The 19,147-nt window shown below is 41.3% G+C and overlaps 1 protein-coding gene across 3 annotated transcripts; it reads right to left on the bottom strand.

The window, feature by feature from the left end:
- Positions 1-6,944: 6,944 nt before the first annotated feature.
- Positions 6,945-18,208, bottom strand: LOC110488239 (krev interaction trapped protein 1). Of its 3 annotated transcripts, XM_021560383.2 has the most exons (17): positions 17,997-18,207; positions 17,309-17,487; positions 16,667-16,823; positions 16,412-16,504; positions 12,626-12,755; positions 11,875-12,118; positions 11,568-11,683; positions 11,166-11,309; positions 10,761-10,917; positions 9,399-9,506; positions 9,129-9,285; positions 8,837-8,988; positions 8,406-8,572; positions 8,154-8,241; positions 7,845-8,051; positions 7,493-7,609; positions 6,945-7,283 (listed from the first exon to the last, which is right to left on the bottom strand). In XM_021560383.2, the coding sequence occupies exons 2-17, from the start codon at positions 17,408-17,410 to the stop codon at positions 7,194-7,196; spliced, it is 2,229 nt and encodes a 742-aa protein (XP_021416058.2). In that variant the 5' UTR covers positions 17,411-17,487; positions 17,997-18,207; the 3' UTR covers positions 6,945-7,193. The 3 variants fall into 3 exon arrangements, with proteins under 3 accessions (XP_021416058.2, XP_021416060.2, XP_021416057.2); XM_021560382.2 differs by lacking the exon at positions 6,945-7,283 and having other exon boundaries at positions 7,316-7,609; positions 17,997-18,208; XM_021560385.2 differs by lacking the exons at positions 16,667-16,823; positions 17,309-17,487; positions 17,997-18,207 and adding an exon at positions 14,964-15,084 and having other exon boundaries at positions 6,954-7,283.
- Between the last annotated feature and the right edge of the window lie 939 nt (positions 18,209-19,147).

The raw sequence follows: 19,147 nt of genomic DNA, 5'->3' as shown, positions 1-19,147 counted from the left end.
CTTCTGGCTTTGGCATTTACAGTGCCTTGCGAAAGTATTCGGCCCCCTTGAACTTTGCAACCTTTTGCCACATTTCAGGCTTCAAACATAAAGATATAAAACTGTATTTTTTTGTGAAGAATCAACAACAAGTGGGACACAATCATGAAGTGGAACGACATTTATTGGATATTTCAAACTTTTTTAACAAATCAAAAACTGAAAAATTGGGCGTGCAAAATTATTCAGCCCCCTTAAGTTAATACTTTGTAGCGCCACCTTTTGCTGCGATTACAGCTGTAAGTCGCTTGGGGTATGTCTCTATCAGTTTTGCACATCGAGAGACTGACATTTTTTCCCATTCCTCCTTGCAAAACAGCTCGAGCTCAGTGAGGTTGGATGGAGAGCATTTGTGAACAGCAGTTTTCAGTTCTTTCAACAGATTCTCGATTGGATTCAGGTTGGGACTTTGACTTGGCCATTCTAACACCTGGATATGTTTATTTTTGAACCATTCCATTGTAGATTTTGCTTTATGTTTTGGATCATTCTCTTGTTGGAAGACAAATCTCCGTCCCAGTCTCAGGTCTTTTGCAGACTCCATCAGGTTTTCTTCCAGAATGGTCCTGTATTTGGCTCCATCCATCTTCCCATCAATTTTAACCATCTTCCCTGTCCCTGCTGAAGAAAAGCAGGCCCAAACCATGATGCTGCCACCACCATGTTTGACAGTGGGGATGGTGTGTTCAGTGTGATGAGCTGTGTTGCTTTTACGCCAAACATAACGTTTTGCATTGTTGCCAAAAAGTTCAATTTTGGTTTCATCTGACCAGAGCACCTTCTTCCACATGTTTGGTGGCTTGTGGCAAACTTTAAACAACACTTTTTATGGATATCTTTAATAAATGGCTTTCTTCTTGCCACTCTTCCATAAAGGCCAGATTTGTGCAATATACGACTGATTGTTGTCCTATGGACAGAGTCTCCCACCTCAGCTGTAGATCTCTGCAGTTCATCCAGTGATCATGGGCCTCTTGGCTGCATCTCTGATCAGTCTTCTCCTTGTATGAGCTGAAAGTTTAGAGGGACGGCCAGGTCTTGGTAGATTTGCAGTGGTCTGATACTCCTTCCATTTCAATATTATCGCTTGCACAGTGCTCCTTGGGATGTTTAAAGCTTGGGAAATCTTTTTGTATCCAAATCCGGCTTTAAACTTCTTCACAACAGTATCTCGGACCTGCCTGGTGTGTTCCTTGTTCTTCATGATGCTCTCTGCGCTTTTAACGGACCTCTGAGAATATCACAGTGCAGGTGCATTCATACGGAGACTTGATTACACACAGGTGGATTGTATTTATCATCATTAGTCATTTAGGTCAACATTGGATCATTCAGAGATCCTCACTGAACTTCTGGAGGGAGTTTGCTGCACTGAAAGTAAAAGGGCTGAATAATTTTGCACGCCCAATTTTTCAGTTTTTGATTTGTTAAAAAAGTTTGAAATATCCAATAAATGTCGTTCCACTTCATGATTGTGTCCCACTTGTTGTTGATTCTTCACAAAAAAATACAGTTTTATATCTTTATGTTTGAAGCCTGAAATGTGGCAAAAGGTCGCAAAGTTCAAGGGGGCCGAATACTTTCGCAAGGCACTATCTTGATGGCCTGAACCTGAGAGTAGAGTGTGTATAGGCCTGCCAAGATCAGAGTCCTCACAAGTTGGTCAGCTATGACAGATGCCTCCTGGTCACTATGGAATAAGTCTATCCACAGAGTCAGGGCCTGCATGGTTTTTTCCTTCTGGGATGCCCTACACACACAAAGTAATCAAATTGAGTGTCGAATCAAATTGAGTGATTCCATTTCCTATCAATTCCTTGATTGTAATTGGACACTGAAATGAAATTGAGGAACATTATCACTGAAATTCTATGCCAAATTAGAGGTTTATAGTATGATTCAAGTCATACCGTTTATTCCGTTCATTCTCTTTGGACTTACTCCTCAGTGTGTATCTTAAGTCATCGCCCTGCAAATTATTGGCCAGAGACCGGAAAGCCTTTTGTAAGATGTGCTCTATAACAAAATAACAAAGTTGCAACATTACCTCACTTGCTAAGCATACAGTACACAACAATACAATTTGAATAGGAAATGTACTGTGGAATGCTTGTGCATTATCCCCACTGTTCTCAGGAATCCGATGCTCTCAGGAATCTGCTACCCTACATTGTCTGAGAAGTCCAGTTCTCTCAAAGATCTTAGTTTCAACAAGGTCTTTGGCAGTGTGGTTAGCTGTCAAGAAGACACACAGATGAGAAACTTTTGAGGAAAACCTTAGCTCTGATATCTGTCCAAAATGTTAATGAATTGTATTTTAGCTCTAATGGTTGGTGCAAAAAAGTTATCTTAATTTATGCTCACTATAGCTTACCTTGATGCCTCTTCTGTGGCAGATTTTCAACTTTTCAAGTGATCTCAGATCACTGGTGTATCGGCAAAAACAGACTTACCGCGACGTCCCCCAAAGGCTAACTTGCTAGCCCCTGCTAACTGCTTGCTAGCCTGCCCCGGTCTGCTAACTGCTAGCCCCTGCTAACTGTTTGCTTGCTAACCTGGTCTGCTAACTGCTAGCTTGTTTAGCCCCGGCCTACTAACTGTTAGCGTGTTAGCATCGGCCTGCTAACTGTCTGAATCGCCATGTTCCCAGTCAGCCCAACCACTCACTGGACCCATATGTTCACTTGGCTATGCATGCCTCTCTCTAATATCAATATGCCTCGCCCATTACTGTCCAGGTTAGTGATTACGGTCTTATTTCACTGTAGAGCCTCTAGCCCTGCTCAAAATGCCTTAACCAACCATGTTGTTCCACTTCCTACATATACGATGACATCACCTGGTTTAAACGTCTCTAGAGACTATATCTCTCTCATCATTACTCAATGCCTAGATTTACCTCCAATGTACTCACATCCTACCTTACCTTTGTCTGTACACTATGCCTTTAATCTATGCTATCGTGCCCAGAAACCTGCTCCCTTTACTCTCTGTTCCGAACGTGCTAGACGGCCAGTTCATATAGCATTTAGCCGTACCCTTATCCTACTTCTCCTCTGTTCTTCTGGTGATGTAGAGGTTAATCCAGGTCCTGCAGTGCCTAGCTCCACTCCCCAGGTGCTCTCATTTGTTGACTTCTGTAACCGTAAAAGCCTTGGTTTCATGCATGTTAACATTAGAAGCCTACTCCCTAAGTTTTTTTTACTCACTGCTTTAGCACACTCTGCCAACCCGGATGTCTTAGTCGTGTCTGAATCCTGGCTTAGGAAAACCACCAAAAACCTTGAAATCTCCATCGCTAACTATAGCATTTCCGTCAAGATAGAACTGCCAAAGAGGTCGGTGTTGCAATCTACTGCAAAAAAACCTGCAGAGTTCTGTATTACTATCCAAGTCTGTACCCAAACAATTCGAGCTTCTACTAAAAATTCACTTTTCCAGAAACAAGTCTCTCACTGTTGCCGCTTGCTATAGATCTCCCTCTGCCCCCAGCTGTGCCCTCGACACCATATGTGAATTGATTGCCCCCCATCTATCTTCTGAGCTCGTGCTACTAGGTGACCTAAACTGGGACATGCTTAACACCCCGGCCATCCTACAATCCAAGCTTGATGCCCTCAATCTCACACAAATTATCAATGAACCTACCAGGTACAACTCCAAATCCGAAAACACGGGCACCCTCATAGATGTCATCCTAACTAACTCACCCTCCAAATACAAATACTCTTTTCAATCAAGATCTCAGCTATCACTGCCTCATTGCCTGCATCCGTAATGGGTCAGCGGTCAAACGGCCTCCACTCATCACTGTCAAACGCTCCTTAAAACACTTCTGCGAGCAGGCCTTTCTAATTGACCTGGCCGGGGTATCCTGGAATGACATTGACCTCATCCCGTCAGTAGCCTGGCTATTCTTTAAAAGTGCCTTCCTCATCTTAAATAAGCATGCCCCATTCAAAAAAAATTGAACTAGGAATAGATATAGTCCTTGGTTCACTCCAGACCTGTCTGCCCTTGACCAGCACAAAAACATCCTGTGGGGTTCTGCATTAGCATCGAATAGCCTCCGTGATATGCAACTTTTCAGGGAAGTTAGGAACAAATATAGATAGGCGGTTAGGAAAGCTGGGGCGAGCTTTTTCAAACAGAAATTTGCATCCTGTAGTATTAACTCAAAAAGGTTCTGGGACACTGTAAAGTCCATGGAGAATAAGAGCACCTCCTCCCAGCTGCCCACTGCTCTGAGGCTAGGAAACACTGTCACCACTGATAAATCCACTATAATTGAGAATTTCAATAAGCATTTCTCTACGGCTGGCCATGCTTTCCACCTGGCCACCCCTACCCCGGTCAACTGCCCGGCACCCTCCACAGCAACCCGCCAATGTCCCCACCATTTCTCCTTTACCCAAATCCAGATAGCTGATGTTCTGAAAGAGCTGCAAAGTCAGCCGGGCTAGACAATCTGGACCCTCTCTTTCTAAAATGATCTGCCGAAATTGTTGCAACTCCTATTACTAGCCTGTTCAACCTCTCTTTCGTATCGTCTGAGATTCCCAAAGATTGGAAAGCTGCCGAGGTAATCCCACGCTTCAAAGGGGGTGACACTCTAGACCCAAACTGCTACAGACCTATATATATCCTACCCTGTCTTTCTAAGGTCTTCAAAAGCCAAGTTAACAAACAGATTACCGACCATTTCGAATCCCACCGTACCTTCTCCGCTATGCAATCTGGTTTCAGAGCTGGTCATGGGTGCACCTCAGCCACGCTCAAGGTCATAAACGTCATCATAACCGCCATCGATAAGAGACATTACTGTGCAGCCGTATTCATCAACCTGGCCAAGGCTTTCGACTCTGTCAATCACCACATTCTTATTGGCAGACTCGACAGCCTTGGTTTCTCATATAATTGCCTCGCCTGGTTTACCAACTACTTCTCTGATAGAGTTCAGTGTGTCAAATCGGAGTTTGAGTTTGTTGTTGCTTGAATTGAGATGTGTGATATTCTCCAACTGACAGATTTCATCCGGAAGCCTTGCAATTCCATTATTACTGATGTCAAGGGCTCTGAGGATGTGCAGGGAGTGGACAGCTGAAGGTATTGAAGTTAATTTGTTTCCTTGAAGAGATAATAATTCCACATTGTTCAAGTCTCCTATTTCTTCTGGAAGTGTTTTAGCTCATTGTTTGATAAAGTGAGGAATGTCCCAGGTTTTTCCTGAATTAATTCCAAAGGAGAGTTTTGGTCAGTCATGTCTTCCAACATTATCTCTGACTTGTATTAACCCTGCGAAACAAGATAGCGGTTAGATTTTGATCTGTATTCAATCTGCAATGTTACCGGAGACTGCATTCACGGTAAACACAGCATATGTCGGCTCAATCAGAAATTACCTTTACATTTGTAGCACAGATTGAATAGAGCATAGCAGCGGGAAGATGTTTGGGGTAGGGATGTGCAATTTCTTTGCCCATGCTACAGATTGTTTTTTCAGGGGGTGCTACAGCACCCTTACTTCCCATGGCTATGGAATAGAGTACCACAGTATGAGTCATAATACCCATAAAACCTAGCGGTCAAACAAGGAAATGGTTCCAATAGTTTTCCCACCATTTATTTTTCCCATAGGGGATTTTAGAAACACCTAAAATAAGGGCTGTGGCGTGACATTTATAACCGTTTAAATCTTTCTAGGACAAGGTGACTTTTATCAATATATTCACCTGTATTTACAACCCAAAAATTGAATTGTATTTAAATTGACACAATACCTGTTAGCAAAGGTGCCAGCTAGAGACGACGTGCAGGAGCTTGCAGGGATTTGTAGTCTTGCATTATGTCTACTTTGATGCTAATTAGTTTTTTCGAAATCTGAGAGTAAATAGAACCGAATATATTGATAAAAGTCACCTTGTCCGAGAGAGATATACATGGTTATCAAAACATCATGCCAGTGTCAGCCTACACAAAACACAGCCCTTATTTGAAGTGTTCCTAAAATTCTCTATGGGAAAAAAGAATGGTGGAAAAATGACTGGAACCATTTCCCTGTTTGACCCCTAGGTTTTATGGGTATTATGACACCTCCACAGTAGAGGTGAGCCCAAAGTGCATCTGTCATTTCCATACTGTTACAATTATAGATACTGTTGTTGGTGAATGTTACAGTAATGGTACTTGTACCCGTCTCATTCCACAAATTGTTACAACATTTGCTGAGTGAAGATATTGTTATAATGTAACACTGAAGCTGGCTCTCGGCTTCCAAACACGATGGCAGAGCTAATTTCGCATGTCACTAACTTAAAGCGTATCGTTGCCAAAGCATATCATTTTAATGTTACCTTTGGTTTGTCCACAACATCGCCATATAAATTAACTTCTATATAAGTTAAATCAATTTCACTGACTTTCAGTGATACAGAAGATGTCAGCAGGCTATTATCATGGCTACCATGGTTACATAATGTAAACAATGACGTTTCCTCTCCCCTCGTGCATAGAAGTTGGCTGAATCTTGCAGAATGTCTTATTACTCACTTCAATTAATTTCACATGGTTTTAAACGTTTGAATACAAATTTAGCAACGTTATCTTGTTCAAGCCGTTTGAAATGACCGTACTGTGGACAAGTTCAGTCATTTATTTTAGCAGAGCTCCCTCATGTGTCAGTTACTGATGTTACCGATGTCAGTCCGTCTGATTTCTGACGTTACATTTTCATTGTCTTTCACTGATTTCAAGTTTTTGGGGAATTAATTTGTCCTAATGTCGTTTTACTTTGCATTGCAGAACTGAAACCATTTCTAGCCACAAAATGCACACAGATAACAAATAAATTGTGCTCATAAGATTGAGTTATATGGGCAGTGCTATTTTCATCAAAACAGAAGGAATTACACTCATATAGTATTCATTTTATTAAAATGAATCATTAAATACACATTATTTACAACCATAAAAATTACAGCATGTAAGACTTTGTCAAATGTAACAGAAATCTTAATATCAAATAAACCAAATGTGAAACATGTCTTGTTCTATTGTGATACAAAACTATGTAATTGGTGAAAATACTTTTTCCTCAAAAAAGCAAATTACAATACAAGAAAGCAAAACAAATGGGGGAAAAAGTACATGGTAAATCAACCATATGCATACTTGTCTGTTAAACTTCTGTCATTTGGAGTCATTTGTCCACTCAACTTCATTAACAGTTTAACAATTAGGCCAGCCTATTGAGGAAAGAAGAAAAGGAGCCGATGAATACAAGCAATTTCATGTAATATTGCCCACAATCAACTCTTCAGTTAGAGCTATATGCTATGGTAAATATTTTCTTATAAATCATACAATCTGCACTGTTTTCCAGGCTACAACACATTGATTCAACATAATCACAGATACATCCATTGGAATGACTTGGGAAAGGTCCTATATTTACCTGTTTGGTGTGCACAATGAAATTCATCTTATTTTCCAGACTGTGAATCTGAAAGTACTGATCAGCATGCCCGAGCTGCCACATGAAAGAGCCATACCCCAGACTGATAAGAAGTACCTACAGATACACAGTAAAACATATGCACAGCATCAGTAAGAGGGCATTTACATGAAAACATTCAAAATATACAAAGCTGGATACTTTTGAGCCTTATTTATATGCTTAGATATTTACAGCCATGCTTACTTTGTGACCACTAAATGAGAATGTATTCTGTATACTGCATGGTTAAACATGGTTCTCTCTGTATTCATATGAATCTGTCCCCAATCAACAAATAGCCCCGGGGTACCTTGGTCTCCATGTTCATGAGGTGCAGGCCCTTGGTGTTGACACCCACGAAGACACGGATGACTTTGTGGTTGCTGGAGCTGGCCTTGGTGAAGACCTGGCCTGTGAAGAAGGCGGCACCATAGGTTGGGATGTCCCAGCAGTTCTGCAGGAAGAGCCTCTGGAGGTGGTGCATCTCTTTGCTCACACCTTCACTCATACTGAAGCACTGTGGGGCCAACAAGGTGAAGTAAGGCTAAGAGTTTGACCCCACAGATATAAATGTTTACAAGTTATTTCAAAAAAACAAAATAATGAAAATAAACCTGACCTTATACTCATGAAGAATCTTGCTTGTCCAATGATGTGCTTTGCTTTTCACCTTGGATATTGGGACAATAGATTTCAGGTTTTCCTCACTGTTGAAAACAAAACATTTACATAGACAGTTAGGTCAACAGTATATCATATTACCACAGCTTTATGTACCTTATCTTCAAATATCATACCAAGATTTCCCTAGTTTTAAAGAAGAGTACTATGCTAGATTGACTGAATTCGGGGACCAATTTAAGATATTTACTTAAGGAAACCCTGCTTGTGCTTCTTGCTCTCATAGTTTCCGTAGATGATCTGCAGCAGAAGGCTGGCCAGGGTGATCAGCTTGCTGTCCGGGGAGGGGAAGAAGCCCTTGAGGAGGCAGTGTCTGGCCTCATCAAACAGGATCAGGATGGACAGGGGGTCCTCAATCTGGAGGAGAAGATTCAAGCCAATCGTGGATGGATTAGTTAACAAATTAATGAACTTAAACACCAAACCCTTGATCAGTTTAATCATGTTTATTATTACTGGGCTGAAACAAATTCATGCACACCCTCTGGGTCCCCCTTAACCAGAGTTGAGAAACACTGATCTAAGCAATATTCAATATCCCAAATCCTTGCTTTACAGATGCAGCAAGAACATTTTTCCAAGGGAATAATAAAGTTGATCAGAATCAAATTGGTTACAAACCTTTTTCTCAATGTCGAGGGGCAGACGGACATCTCTACGGAGGAAGAGCTGTGGGTTCTCCCTCTGGGGGTCTAGGACAGTGAGGTCAGTGACGATCTCTGTCCAGATACGCAGGTGCTGCAGGGGCTTGTGGTAGGGCTTTAGCTGCAGGTCTGATGGAAGACAAGACAAACACACACAAAGGGTGTCATGAGCACAGGTAGCATGGAAATAGGATACTACAGATACAATAATATAATACCTATGCCCAAATATTGGGCAGCCATTTTGGATCTGTGTATGTGTGACTCACTGAGGTTCTCGGAGCAGATCCAGATGGTGAAGTACTGCTGGGTGTCCTTGGAAAGCCGCATGCCCTCCATAATCTGCTGCACTGATGTGTTGTTGCCGTGCTTCAGCTCCACCGAGCGGTACGAGCCGTCCATGCGGTAGATGCGCACCTTCTCGTACTGCGGAACGAACACACAGTTTCATCAACTGCTAATGGTAATAAAATACTTTGACAAGTCTGTTGGAATAGCATACAGTCACGCACACTGACACACACACACTCCACACTCACTGGTTTGTTATTGGCTTGCTGTAGGAGTTTCACTGTCTCCTCCCATTCGTTTTGCTTGTTCTCTTCACAGATTTGCAGGGGCGATCTCTTTTGCTGATCCTCTATGTGCTTATAAGAGTATAGAAACAAGCAAGCAAAGTGACTGACTTTCTTACTGCTACTTACTACTGGGAACATATTGAAATCCTAAGCTATGAAGTTCCACTGGTACCAGCACACCCTACAGTATGTGGTCATAATGCAAATAGGATGGAGGATATACTGGATTCAACAACGGTTCTCCAATGCAGGTCTTGGAGAGCTACTGGGTGTGCAGGCTTTTATTCCAACACATTTAGGGGTTGAATTGGGAATTCAAAAGTGTACGGATTATGGTTAAGCCATGCTCACTGTCTTCTGCTGTCTCTCCACACTTTCCTCTTGTCCATACCCTGGCTCAACCCTAACCCTAGCTTCATGTCTACACCCTGGCTCAACTCTAACCACAGCCATAACGCTTAACTTAAACCTATCCCTAGGTTCATGTCCACGCCCCGACTCAACCCTGAGCCTACTAGTCAACAAATCAAATGTTGTTGGTCACATACACGTGTTTGGCAGATGTTATTGTGGGTGTAGCGAAATGCTTGTGTTTCTAGCTCCAACAGTGCAGTAATATCTAATAAGTAATATGTAACAATTTCACAACATATACCAAATAAACACAAATCTAAGTAAAGTACGAGCAATGTCAGAGCGGCATAGACTACAATACAGTAGAATAGAATACAGTATGAGATATACATATGAGATGAGTAATGCAAAATTTGTAAACATTATTCAAGTGACTAGTGTTCCATTCATAACCTTACCCATAAGGGAAACACTCTTTTCAAGCCACTGATACCAAAGTTCCTTTTTCGTAGCAGGTTAGGATAATTCATGTAGCAGGTTAGGAGACTGTGTTTAACGTTAGGGAAAGGGTTAGCAAAAATTCTCTCCTAACCTGTGTCCCTTAACCATAAATCTAACCCTTGACCTTAGCCTTATGTTCAACACTAACCCTAGTCTTGATTTAGCATACTTTTATCCTACTGTTGTCTTTTGACCTGTGAGGTGTAGAAGCTTGGCTCTGCCTGGCTCTCCCTTTCACCCAAGGTGCAGGAGCTTGGCTCCGGGCAGCTCTGGCTCAATTTAACCACTGAGCACATCGCAAAAAAACCTGATTCAAATAATCAACTAAGCATGATCTTCAGCCTGGGAATCAGATGTGCTACTGAAGGGCTAGCATGAAAGCCTATGCACCTAATAGCTCCTCAGGACTAGAGTCGGAGACCCCTGTCAGGATCTAAACCTGTTTTAGTGCATCTGTCTCAGTCTTACCCGGTCTATCTCAGGATGCTGGAGCAGAAGCTGTACTATCTCTGAGTGGCCCCCTCCAGCTGCAAAGTGCAGCAGGGAGCTCAGCTGGCCATTCAGCAGGTTGGGGTTACAGTTTCCCTTCTCCAGCAGTAGCTTTGTCGCCTCCACTTTACCATACCTACATTCAAAACAACACAGAAGTTTTACTCTTATTTGACGTTAGCTGTACAATAAAAAAATATATATAAATGTTAATGTCCTTAGAGACTTTAATTTTCTTTAGGGAATTTGGGTAACACTTTATTTTTACTTTATTTTACAGGTTGGTTTACAATCTAGGATGAGTTTTTCAGCAAAATGGCAGCCCTGCCACTTGTTTTGGTGTACAGCCGTGCTAGAACAAAACACTACTCGTATGAGATGTACCAGCAGGCGTAGTGGATGGGGGCCCAGTGGTCGCTGTCCAGCTGTTTGACTGAGAAGCCACTTTCCAGGAGCTTGGTGAGCAGATCTGTGTCACCTTCACAGGCACTGCGGTGTAGGGGGAAGTCATCCACCCACTGGTGCTCCCTATGGAGGAGACAGAGAATAGGCCTCGTTCAATCACTTGAACGTCACAATGTCATGAGGCATTTGAAAAGGCCCAAACTGCCAGATAGGTTGGCTGGCGCAATGGAACTGATGGAATAGTCCCAAATGTGGAAATGTCACCTATTTGGCAAATCCAGACAGGCTCAAACTATTTGAAGGGAAAAGAATACTATTTGAACCCAGGGCTGGAGAATTCATTAAGTTGTTTTGAAGTTACATTTTGGGAGGCATACTCACTTTTCCTCTGTCACATTGTTAGAGCCGTGCTGCCACTTTTCTCTCGTAGGGATCTGGATTTTAGAGTAATCTGGAGCACCAAGGCCAAAGTAAGGGTTGATGATAACTTTGTCCACCTAGAAATTGTAAAAATAGAGAGGATACGTAAACACTGTAGTTTATCTTCACATATTTTGATTATGATACACACTATTTCTGTTTAAATAAAAGTGTGTCCGTGCAGGGCTAAAACAAAAATGTGAACTGTCTTGTAAGCCGTCCCTCGGGAGAGGGTAGGAATTGGAAAAAACGGTATCTGGGCTCTCACCCGGTTGGTATACTGCAGGTCTGAGCCGTAGAGAGGGTTTTGAATGCACATGTCGGCCTTCTCCAGTGACAGCATCTTGCTCTTGATCTCCAAGGCGGTGTAGCCCATGTGCAAATCTCCATCACTGGGTTTGCCCTCGCTGGTGTATGCAGGGTTACTCACATTGGTCTTGACTCGGTCCATCGGTGCGGGTCGGAACAGAGCTGCAATGGCGTGAGGCATGGTGTGCTTCTCTACCAGCCACCTGGATAGGGCAGGTACAATATACAAGTTCAAAGGTCAAGGTTTAGTGGTGACGTTCTGGTAAGGCTTACAAATGTCTCTATGGTGGGTGAAATATCTACTGTGTCACTCACTGCACTGTAAGTAGTTTTAAATATCTTATTATTAATTATTGGACACAATTACCGGACACCACACATACACAGTCACGAGACTGCTCAAAGGCACAACAGCAGTGGATAGTAGTAATAACCTGAAACCAGCAGGCCTCCAGTAACCAGTCTAGTTCAACACTTAGTTCATCGTCCGGCCCGGGAATTAAACCAACAACCTTTCTGTTACCGGTCCACCTCTAACCTCTGTGCTACCTACCACCCCCGAAGTGGCATGAATACAACAGCCATGAAGATGGTAGAGTAAGTGAAGCTACCCTATACACTGGTTTTAAGCTCTCTTGATACACAGAAAAAACAGTGGATCAGGGCGCCTGCTAAATTACTTCAATATGAAATCATAGACAAAGACTTACTTGTCCAAGGCCAGGAGCATCTTTGAGGTGATGGAGGAGAAATGAGTGCTGGTCTCGCTACACACACGCATGATATCCTGGAGGCAGTAAAAACTTGGGCTCCCAGGGTTGTAGATAGGCTTGCTATTATCTGTTCCCGAAAGACCAATAAGCAGCACACAATAATAAAAAAAAACATTGTTAGCTAAACAATATTATTAAGGAATTATTCTAAGGAATGCTTTAAAAAGTACCCCAGATACAAGTGTTCTAACACTTACAATGGGGTCAGGAATTATTGTATCCCTTGATAAAGATCAGCAAAAAAGACTATAAAAGAAATACCGGTAATACAAATACTGAGCTATATTGTATGCTCAAAAAAAAAAGAAAAGTATCTGGTAATAAACTATAGTAATACAATTGCTCAGATAAAGACATTATGTTTAACAAGTAATAAAAAACACATATTGGATCCCCTGTTTTGATTTGAATTGAAGAGGGCATTCTATAACTGCAGATGAAGGATATCAAGGATCTGGATATATTCTCTTTGGAGGAATGGTCTAACATCCCTCACAATGTGTTCTCCAATCTCATAAAACATTTTAGAAAAAGGCTCAAGGTGTCATTTATCCTCGCAAGGGGAGAGTGCTTGAGAATTGTAAACAGGGGATCCAATCATTTTGACCATGATATTTCTTGTGAAACAAAATCTCTTCCTCTGAGCAATTGTATTACTATACAAGTCATAACTTTTTTTTAATTACACAGTGCCTTAAGAAAGTATTCACACCCCTTCACTTTTTCCACATTTTGTGGTGTTACAGGCTGAATTTAAAATAGATTAAATTGAGTTTTGTTGTTACTCGCCTACACACAATACCCCATAATGTCAAAGTGGATTTTTTTTTATTTTTACAAATTAACTGAATAAGTATTCAAACCCTACTAACCTAATTGACAGAGTGAAAAAAGCAAGCATGTGCAGAATAAAAATATTTCAAAACATATATCCTGTTTGCAACAAGGCACTAAAGTAATACATTTTTTTGTCCTGTATACAAAACAAATCCAACTTTATTTGTCACGTGCCGAATACAACAAGTGTAGACCTTTCTTTATTTTAATTGTATTTATTTTTTTACCTTTTTAAACTACGCAAATCAGTTCAGAACAAATTCTTATTTTCAATGACGGCCTAGGAACAGTGGGTTAACTGACTTGTTCAGGGGCAGAACGACAGATTTTTACCTTGTCAGCTCGGGCATTTGATCTTGCAACCTTTTCGCTCTAACCACTAGGCTACCTGCCGCCCTTACCGTGAAATGGCACCAATAGTGCAGTTCAAGAAGAGTTAAGAAAATATTTACCAAATAAACTAATGTAAAAAATAATAAAAAGTAACACAATAACAAGGCTATATATAGGGGGTACCGAGCCAGTGTGCGGGGGTACAGGTTAGAGGTAATTTGTACATGTAGGTAGGGGTGAAGTGACTATGCATAGATGATAAACAGCGAGTAGCAGCAGTATACAAAACAAATGGAGGGGGGGCGGTCAATGTAATAGTCCAGTGGCCATTTGATTCATTGTTCAGCAGTCTTGTGGCTTGGGGGTAGAAGCTGTTAAGGGGCCTCTTGGTCCTAGACTTGGCGCTCCAGGTACCGCTTGCCGTGCCGTAGCAGGGAAAACAGTCTATGACTTGGGTGACTGGAGTCTCTGACAATTTTTTGCGCTTTCCTCTGACATTGCCTAGCATATAGGTCCTGGATGGCAGGAAGCTTGGCCCCAGTGATGTACTGGACCGTACTCAGTACCTTCTGTAGCGCCTTATGGTCAGATGCCGAGCAGTTGCCATACCAGACGGTGATGCAACCGGTCAAGATGCTCTCGATGGTGCAGCTATATAACTTTTTGAAGATCTGGGGACCCATGCCAAATATTTTCAGTCTCCTGAGGGGGAAAAGGTTTTGTTGTGCCCTCTTCACGACTACCTTGGTGTGTTTGGACCATGATAGATTGTTGGTGATGTGGACACCAAGGAACTTGAAACTCTCAACCCGCTCCACTACAGCCCTGTTGATGTTAATGGGGGCCTGTTCGGCCTGCCTTTTCCTGTAGTCCATGATCAGCTCCTTTGTCTTGCTCCCATTGAGGGAGAGGTTGTTGTCCTGGCACCACACTGCCAGTTCTCTGACCTCCTCCCTATAGGCTGTCTCATCATTGTCGGTGATCAGATCAGGCCTACCTACCACTGTTGTGTCGTCAGCAAACTTAATGATGGTGTGGTATTCGTGTTTGGCCACGCAGTTGTGGGAGTACAGTGTTGAGGTGTGGCAGACATGTTGTTGCCTACCTTTACCACCTGGGGGCGGCCCGTCAGGAAGTCCAGGATCCAGTTGCAGAGGGAGGCGTTTATTCCCAGGGTCCATAGCTTATTGATAAGCTTCGTGGGCACTATGGTGTTGAACGCTGAGCTGTAGTCAATGAACAGCATATACAAAGCGTTATGTTTGGGGCAAATCCAATACAACACATTACAAAGTACCACTCTCCATATTTTCAAGCATAGTGGTGGCTGCATCATGTTATGGGTATGCTTGTAACCATTAAGGGCTGGGGAGTTTCAGGATAAAAAATAAACAGAATGGAGCTAAGAACACGCAAAACCCTAGAGGAAAACCTGGTTCAGTCTGCTTTTCACCAGACACTGGGAGATTAATTCACCTTTCAGCAGGACAATAACTTAAAACACAAAGCCAAATATACACTGAAGTTGCTTAACAAGAACACAGTGAATGTTCCTGAGTGGCCGAGTTACAGTTTGAACTTAAATCTATGGCAAGACCTGAAAATGGTTGTCTAGCAATGATCAACAACCAATTCAACAGAGCTTGAAGAATTTTGAAAAGAATAATGGGCAAATGTTATACAATCCTTGTGTGGAAAGCTCTTAGTGACATACCCAGAAAGACTCACAGCTGTAAACCCTGCCAAAGGTGCTTCTACAAAGTATTGACTAAAGGTGTGAATGCTTACGTAAAAGAGATATTTCTGTATTTTATTTTATCACTGTCATTATGGAGTATTGTGTGTAGATGGATGAGAAAAAAATCACAATTTAATCCATTTTGAATTCAAGCTGTAACAACAAAATGTTGAATAAATGAAGGGTTTGAATACTTTCTAAAGGCACTATACCAATGCTCATTATTAGCATTATTTATATTCTACCTCATTTTTTGCTTATTTTTATTAAGGGATTTTACACCCTTTTTCACCCCAATTTCGTGATATCCAATTGCGATCCAATTAAGATCGTCTCTTCACTGCAACTCCCCAATGGGCTTGGGAGAGGCAAAGGTTGAGTCATGCATCCTCCAAAACATGACCCGTCAAATTGCACTCCTTAACATCCGCCCGCTTAAACCGAAAGCCAGCCGAACCAATGTGTCGGAGAAAACACCATTGACGACTGAAGTCAGCCTGCAGGCCCCCGGCCCGCCACAAGTAGACACTAGAACATGATGAGTAAACATGACAAGTAAAGCCCCCCGGCCAAACCCTCTCCTAACTCAGACGACACTGGCCAATTGTGCGCCACCCTATGGGACTTCCGGTCACGGCCGGTTGTGACACAGCCTGGGATCAAACCCAGGTCTGTAGTGACGCCTCAAGCACTGTGATTCAGTGCCTTAGAACGCTGCGCCACTCAGGAGGCCCCCATTTATAACATTTCTAATCATTTATAAGTTATTGTAAACCAAATGATTTATGTGCTGACAAGTTAGTGTCAAGTTCTACCTTTGACATTAATTGGCACAAAAAAGAGGGAGACCTCTTTTCCTTCATTGTCACCATCGAGATGGAATTTCTTCATGTGCACCACACGCTTTCCTGTGATGAGCAACAGCATAAGAGGGATTAGTGCTTTGACACAATTTGTTATTTGAAATGTCTTTCTACTCTTCATAGAACATTTATATTAACAAATTATTCACATCCAAATCTGGAAAGCCACCATAATTACAGAAAAGCAACTAAGTGATATTTATTTACCAATAAAACCCTTGTTGTTAGATATGGGTTTAGTCATTTCTTCTACATAATCCAAAATGGATCTGGCTGTGTCCCCATTGGCTTGAATTTTGGTCGCCAGTAAGACCTTCTTCCGTTTCTTCTCTTTTCCTTCCAAAGGAACTTCTATCAACAGGATCTAAAGGAGGGGTAATAACAGAGTTACACATGATGTCACTGGTGAAGATAAACTGAACTAGAAATACATTTATGAAATCAATCCATAAGCTAAATAATAGCGATTTGCCATTAACAATATTTGGGTTAAAGTAAAATTATATTGCAGAAGATTTGGAGTGGATGATATGGCAAACATTTCCAGGGAGCTTTCCAGAACTGAGCCTCCTTACACTAAATGTATTAATAAAGGTGTTGCCACTTTGCTGTAACCATAGTCTGCTACTCGCAGGGATACTTAAGCATGTATACAAAATAATGTGTATCCCACTTCTGACACCAACATAACAAATCCAGGGAGTAGCCCAGACCGGGACTCAAACACAGCACCCTGCGACTCTCAGTCCAACCCCTTGCTGTTATGCAAAGAGATCCTAACCTTCAGATGCTAGGGGTTGAATGGTCGCTAATCACTACTGTATTTTATGAAAGGTACTGTAGTCTTACCTCATAGGCTTTAGCCCGATATTCCTTAGAGCTCAAACTGACATGGTTCTTTGGACGAACGACAGCTACAAACACATCTTCCAAGTTGTCTTGGTTGCCCATGGCGTTGACTTGCCTTCAATTTTTATCAGGTATCCTACATAAGGACCGATTTATGAGGAAGATGAGGAGCACCATGTCTGAAATGTTAGAAATAATAAAATATAATCAGAATCTTATTGGGAGCCAGCAAAACATGATTATTCTATTAATAATCTATATTCTATTGCAGGGTGTATTTTAATTATTTAAAAGAAGTATGCTATATCGTTCTCATCACTGATCAATCTTGAAAGACTTCTAAATTGTTAACTTGTAATAAATGACTTAATAATGTCAACATTAGCCTAGGTTGTTACTTTAACGCATGCAAATAAAATAGCATAATGATAGTAGCACTATTAGGTTGAAAATCTTTTCAAAGGGCACATTTGATTGCGTTTAAAAGTCTAAAAGAAGTTATTCTGTCCCAACAAAAGTCACGCCCCGGAAACCAAGCACACTGTTGCCTTCCTCAGTTGAAGACTATTGATATCACATACAGTGTAAAATACAACATGAAAAGTAATATGCAGCACGAATTTTCAGTAAAGCTACATTGTGTCCTTAGAAGTAGACGTGAAACTACGAGAAACGCTTTCAAACATACCTGATGTTATGATTTCTCACAAACTTTAAAAAGTATATGGTGTCGGTGTCTTTATTTTCCCGGGTGGAATAAATCATTGACATGCAGGATCAATAATCTAGGCAAACTTCTAAGTAGATATTTGTTTTTCCTAAAAGCATAACATCGGTTGCCGACCACAGCAAGCGAAATAGACAAGAGTCACATTATGCCTGGACTGACTCGTTTTGACAACAGGGAACTCTGCTGGTCGGGTGGACTTAGTGCGCATATTTTCTTGTGAAAATGTAGACAGATTAAAATAAATGATAGGCGACAGAAATCAAATCGGATGTGAAAGTAATTTTCTTTGGTATGATGTAACGCCATTGACTCGTAATTTTTTTCTGAATTATTTTTTATTGCATTCAGGCAATTCTAGTATACATTTATTGTCCATGTTTCCTAATATTTGTATGTTAAATAGTTAAGGTACACTTTTGCCAGTTTCAGATTACGTATGGCAGAGGTTCCCAACCATTTTTCCCCAGGGCCCCCTTTTCACATTTGAATGGAACAACAGCTTAATTTTGTTTAATTTGAGGATCTATGAATATGTTGTTTTGAAGCTAATTTCTTGCAATTCTACCTAGTTTAACAAGACTCATGATATATTTTAGGTAGGCTATTTAATGATTATGATAATAATAATAATATTTCCCCAAATGTTAGGTTAGTAGGGGGTAACTAGCCCCCCCTAAAAACAATGTCTAATTGCTGACCCAAAAAAGCACCGTTTGGAAAAAAATCGGTATGTGGATGAAGATCATGCTTAGGCGCAGTGGAGGAAAATTATGTTCTATTAAGGTATGACTCAAGTAAAAGTGAAAGTCACCCAGTAAAATACTACTTGAGTAAAAGTAAAAGTATTTGGTTTTAAATATACTTAAAGTATCAAAAGTAAATGTAGTTGCTGAAATATACTTAAGTAGCATAAGTAAAAGTACAAATAATTGAAAATTAATTATTTATGAAAATTCCTTATACCGCACTATTTTCTTCTTGGGGTGTGACCTAGCCAGGGCTTTAAAAACAAAGCATTTGTGTTTAGTGAGTGCGCCAGATCAGAGGCAGTAGGGATGTTCTCTTGATAAGTGTGCGATTTGGACCATTTTCTGTCCTGCTAAGCATTC

Source organism: Oncorhynchus mykiss, chromosome 32, assembly GCF_013265735.2.
Source record: "Oncorhynchus mykiss isolate Arlee chromosome 32, USDA_OmykA_1.1, whole genome shotgun sequence".
NCBI classification, from domain to species: Eukaryota; Metazoa; Chordata; class Actinopteri; order Salmoniformes; family Salmonidae; genus Oncorhynchus; species Oncorhynchus mykiss.
The sequence above is the reverse complement of the archived record's forward strand: the minus strand, read 5'-3'. Positions and strand labels throughout refer to the sequence as shown.

Bases quoted from the DNA above. Each gene is read 5' to 3' on its own strand.
- LOC110488239 (XM_021560382.2), bottom strand. From the start codon at position 17,410: ATGGGCAACCAAGACAACTTGGAAGATGTGTTTGTAGCTGTCGTTCGT. The intron at 16,505-16,666 runs GTAAATAAATAT...TGCTCATCACAG, and splicing joins TAACAACAAGGGTTTTATTG to GAAAGCGTGTGGTGCACATG. The intron at 12,119-12,625 runs GTAAGTCTTTGT...TGCCCTATCCAG, and splicing joins ATGCTCCTGGCCTTGGACAA to GTGGCTGGTAGAGAAGCACA.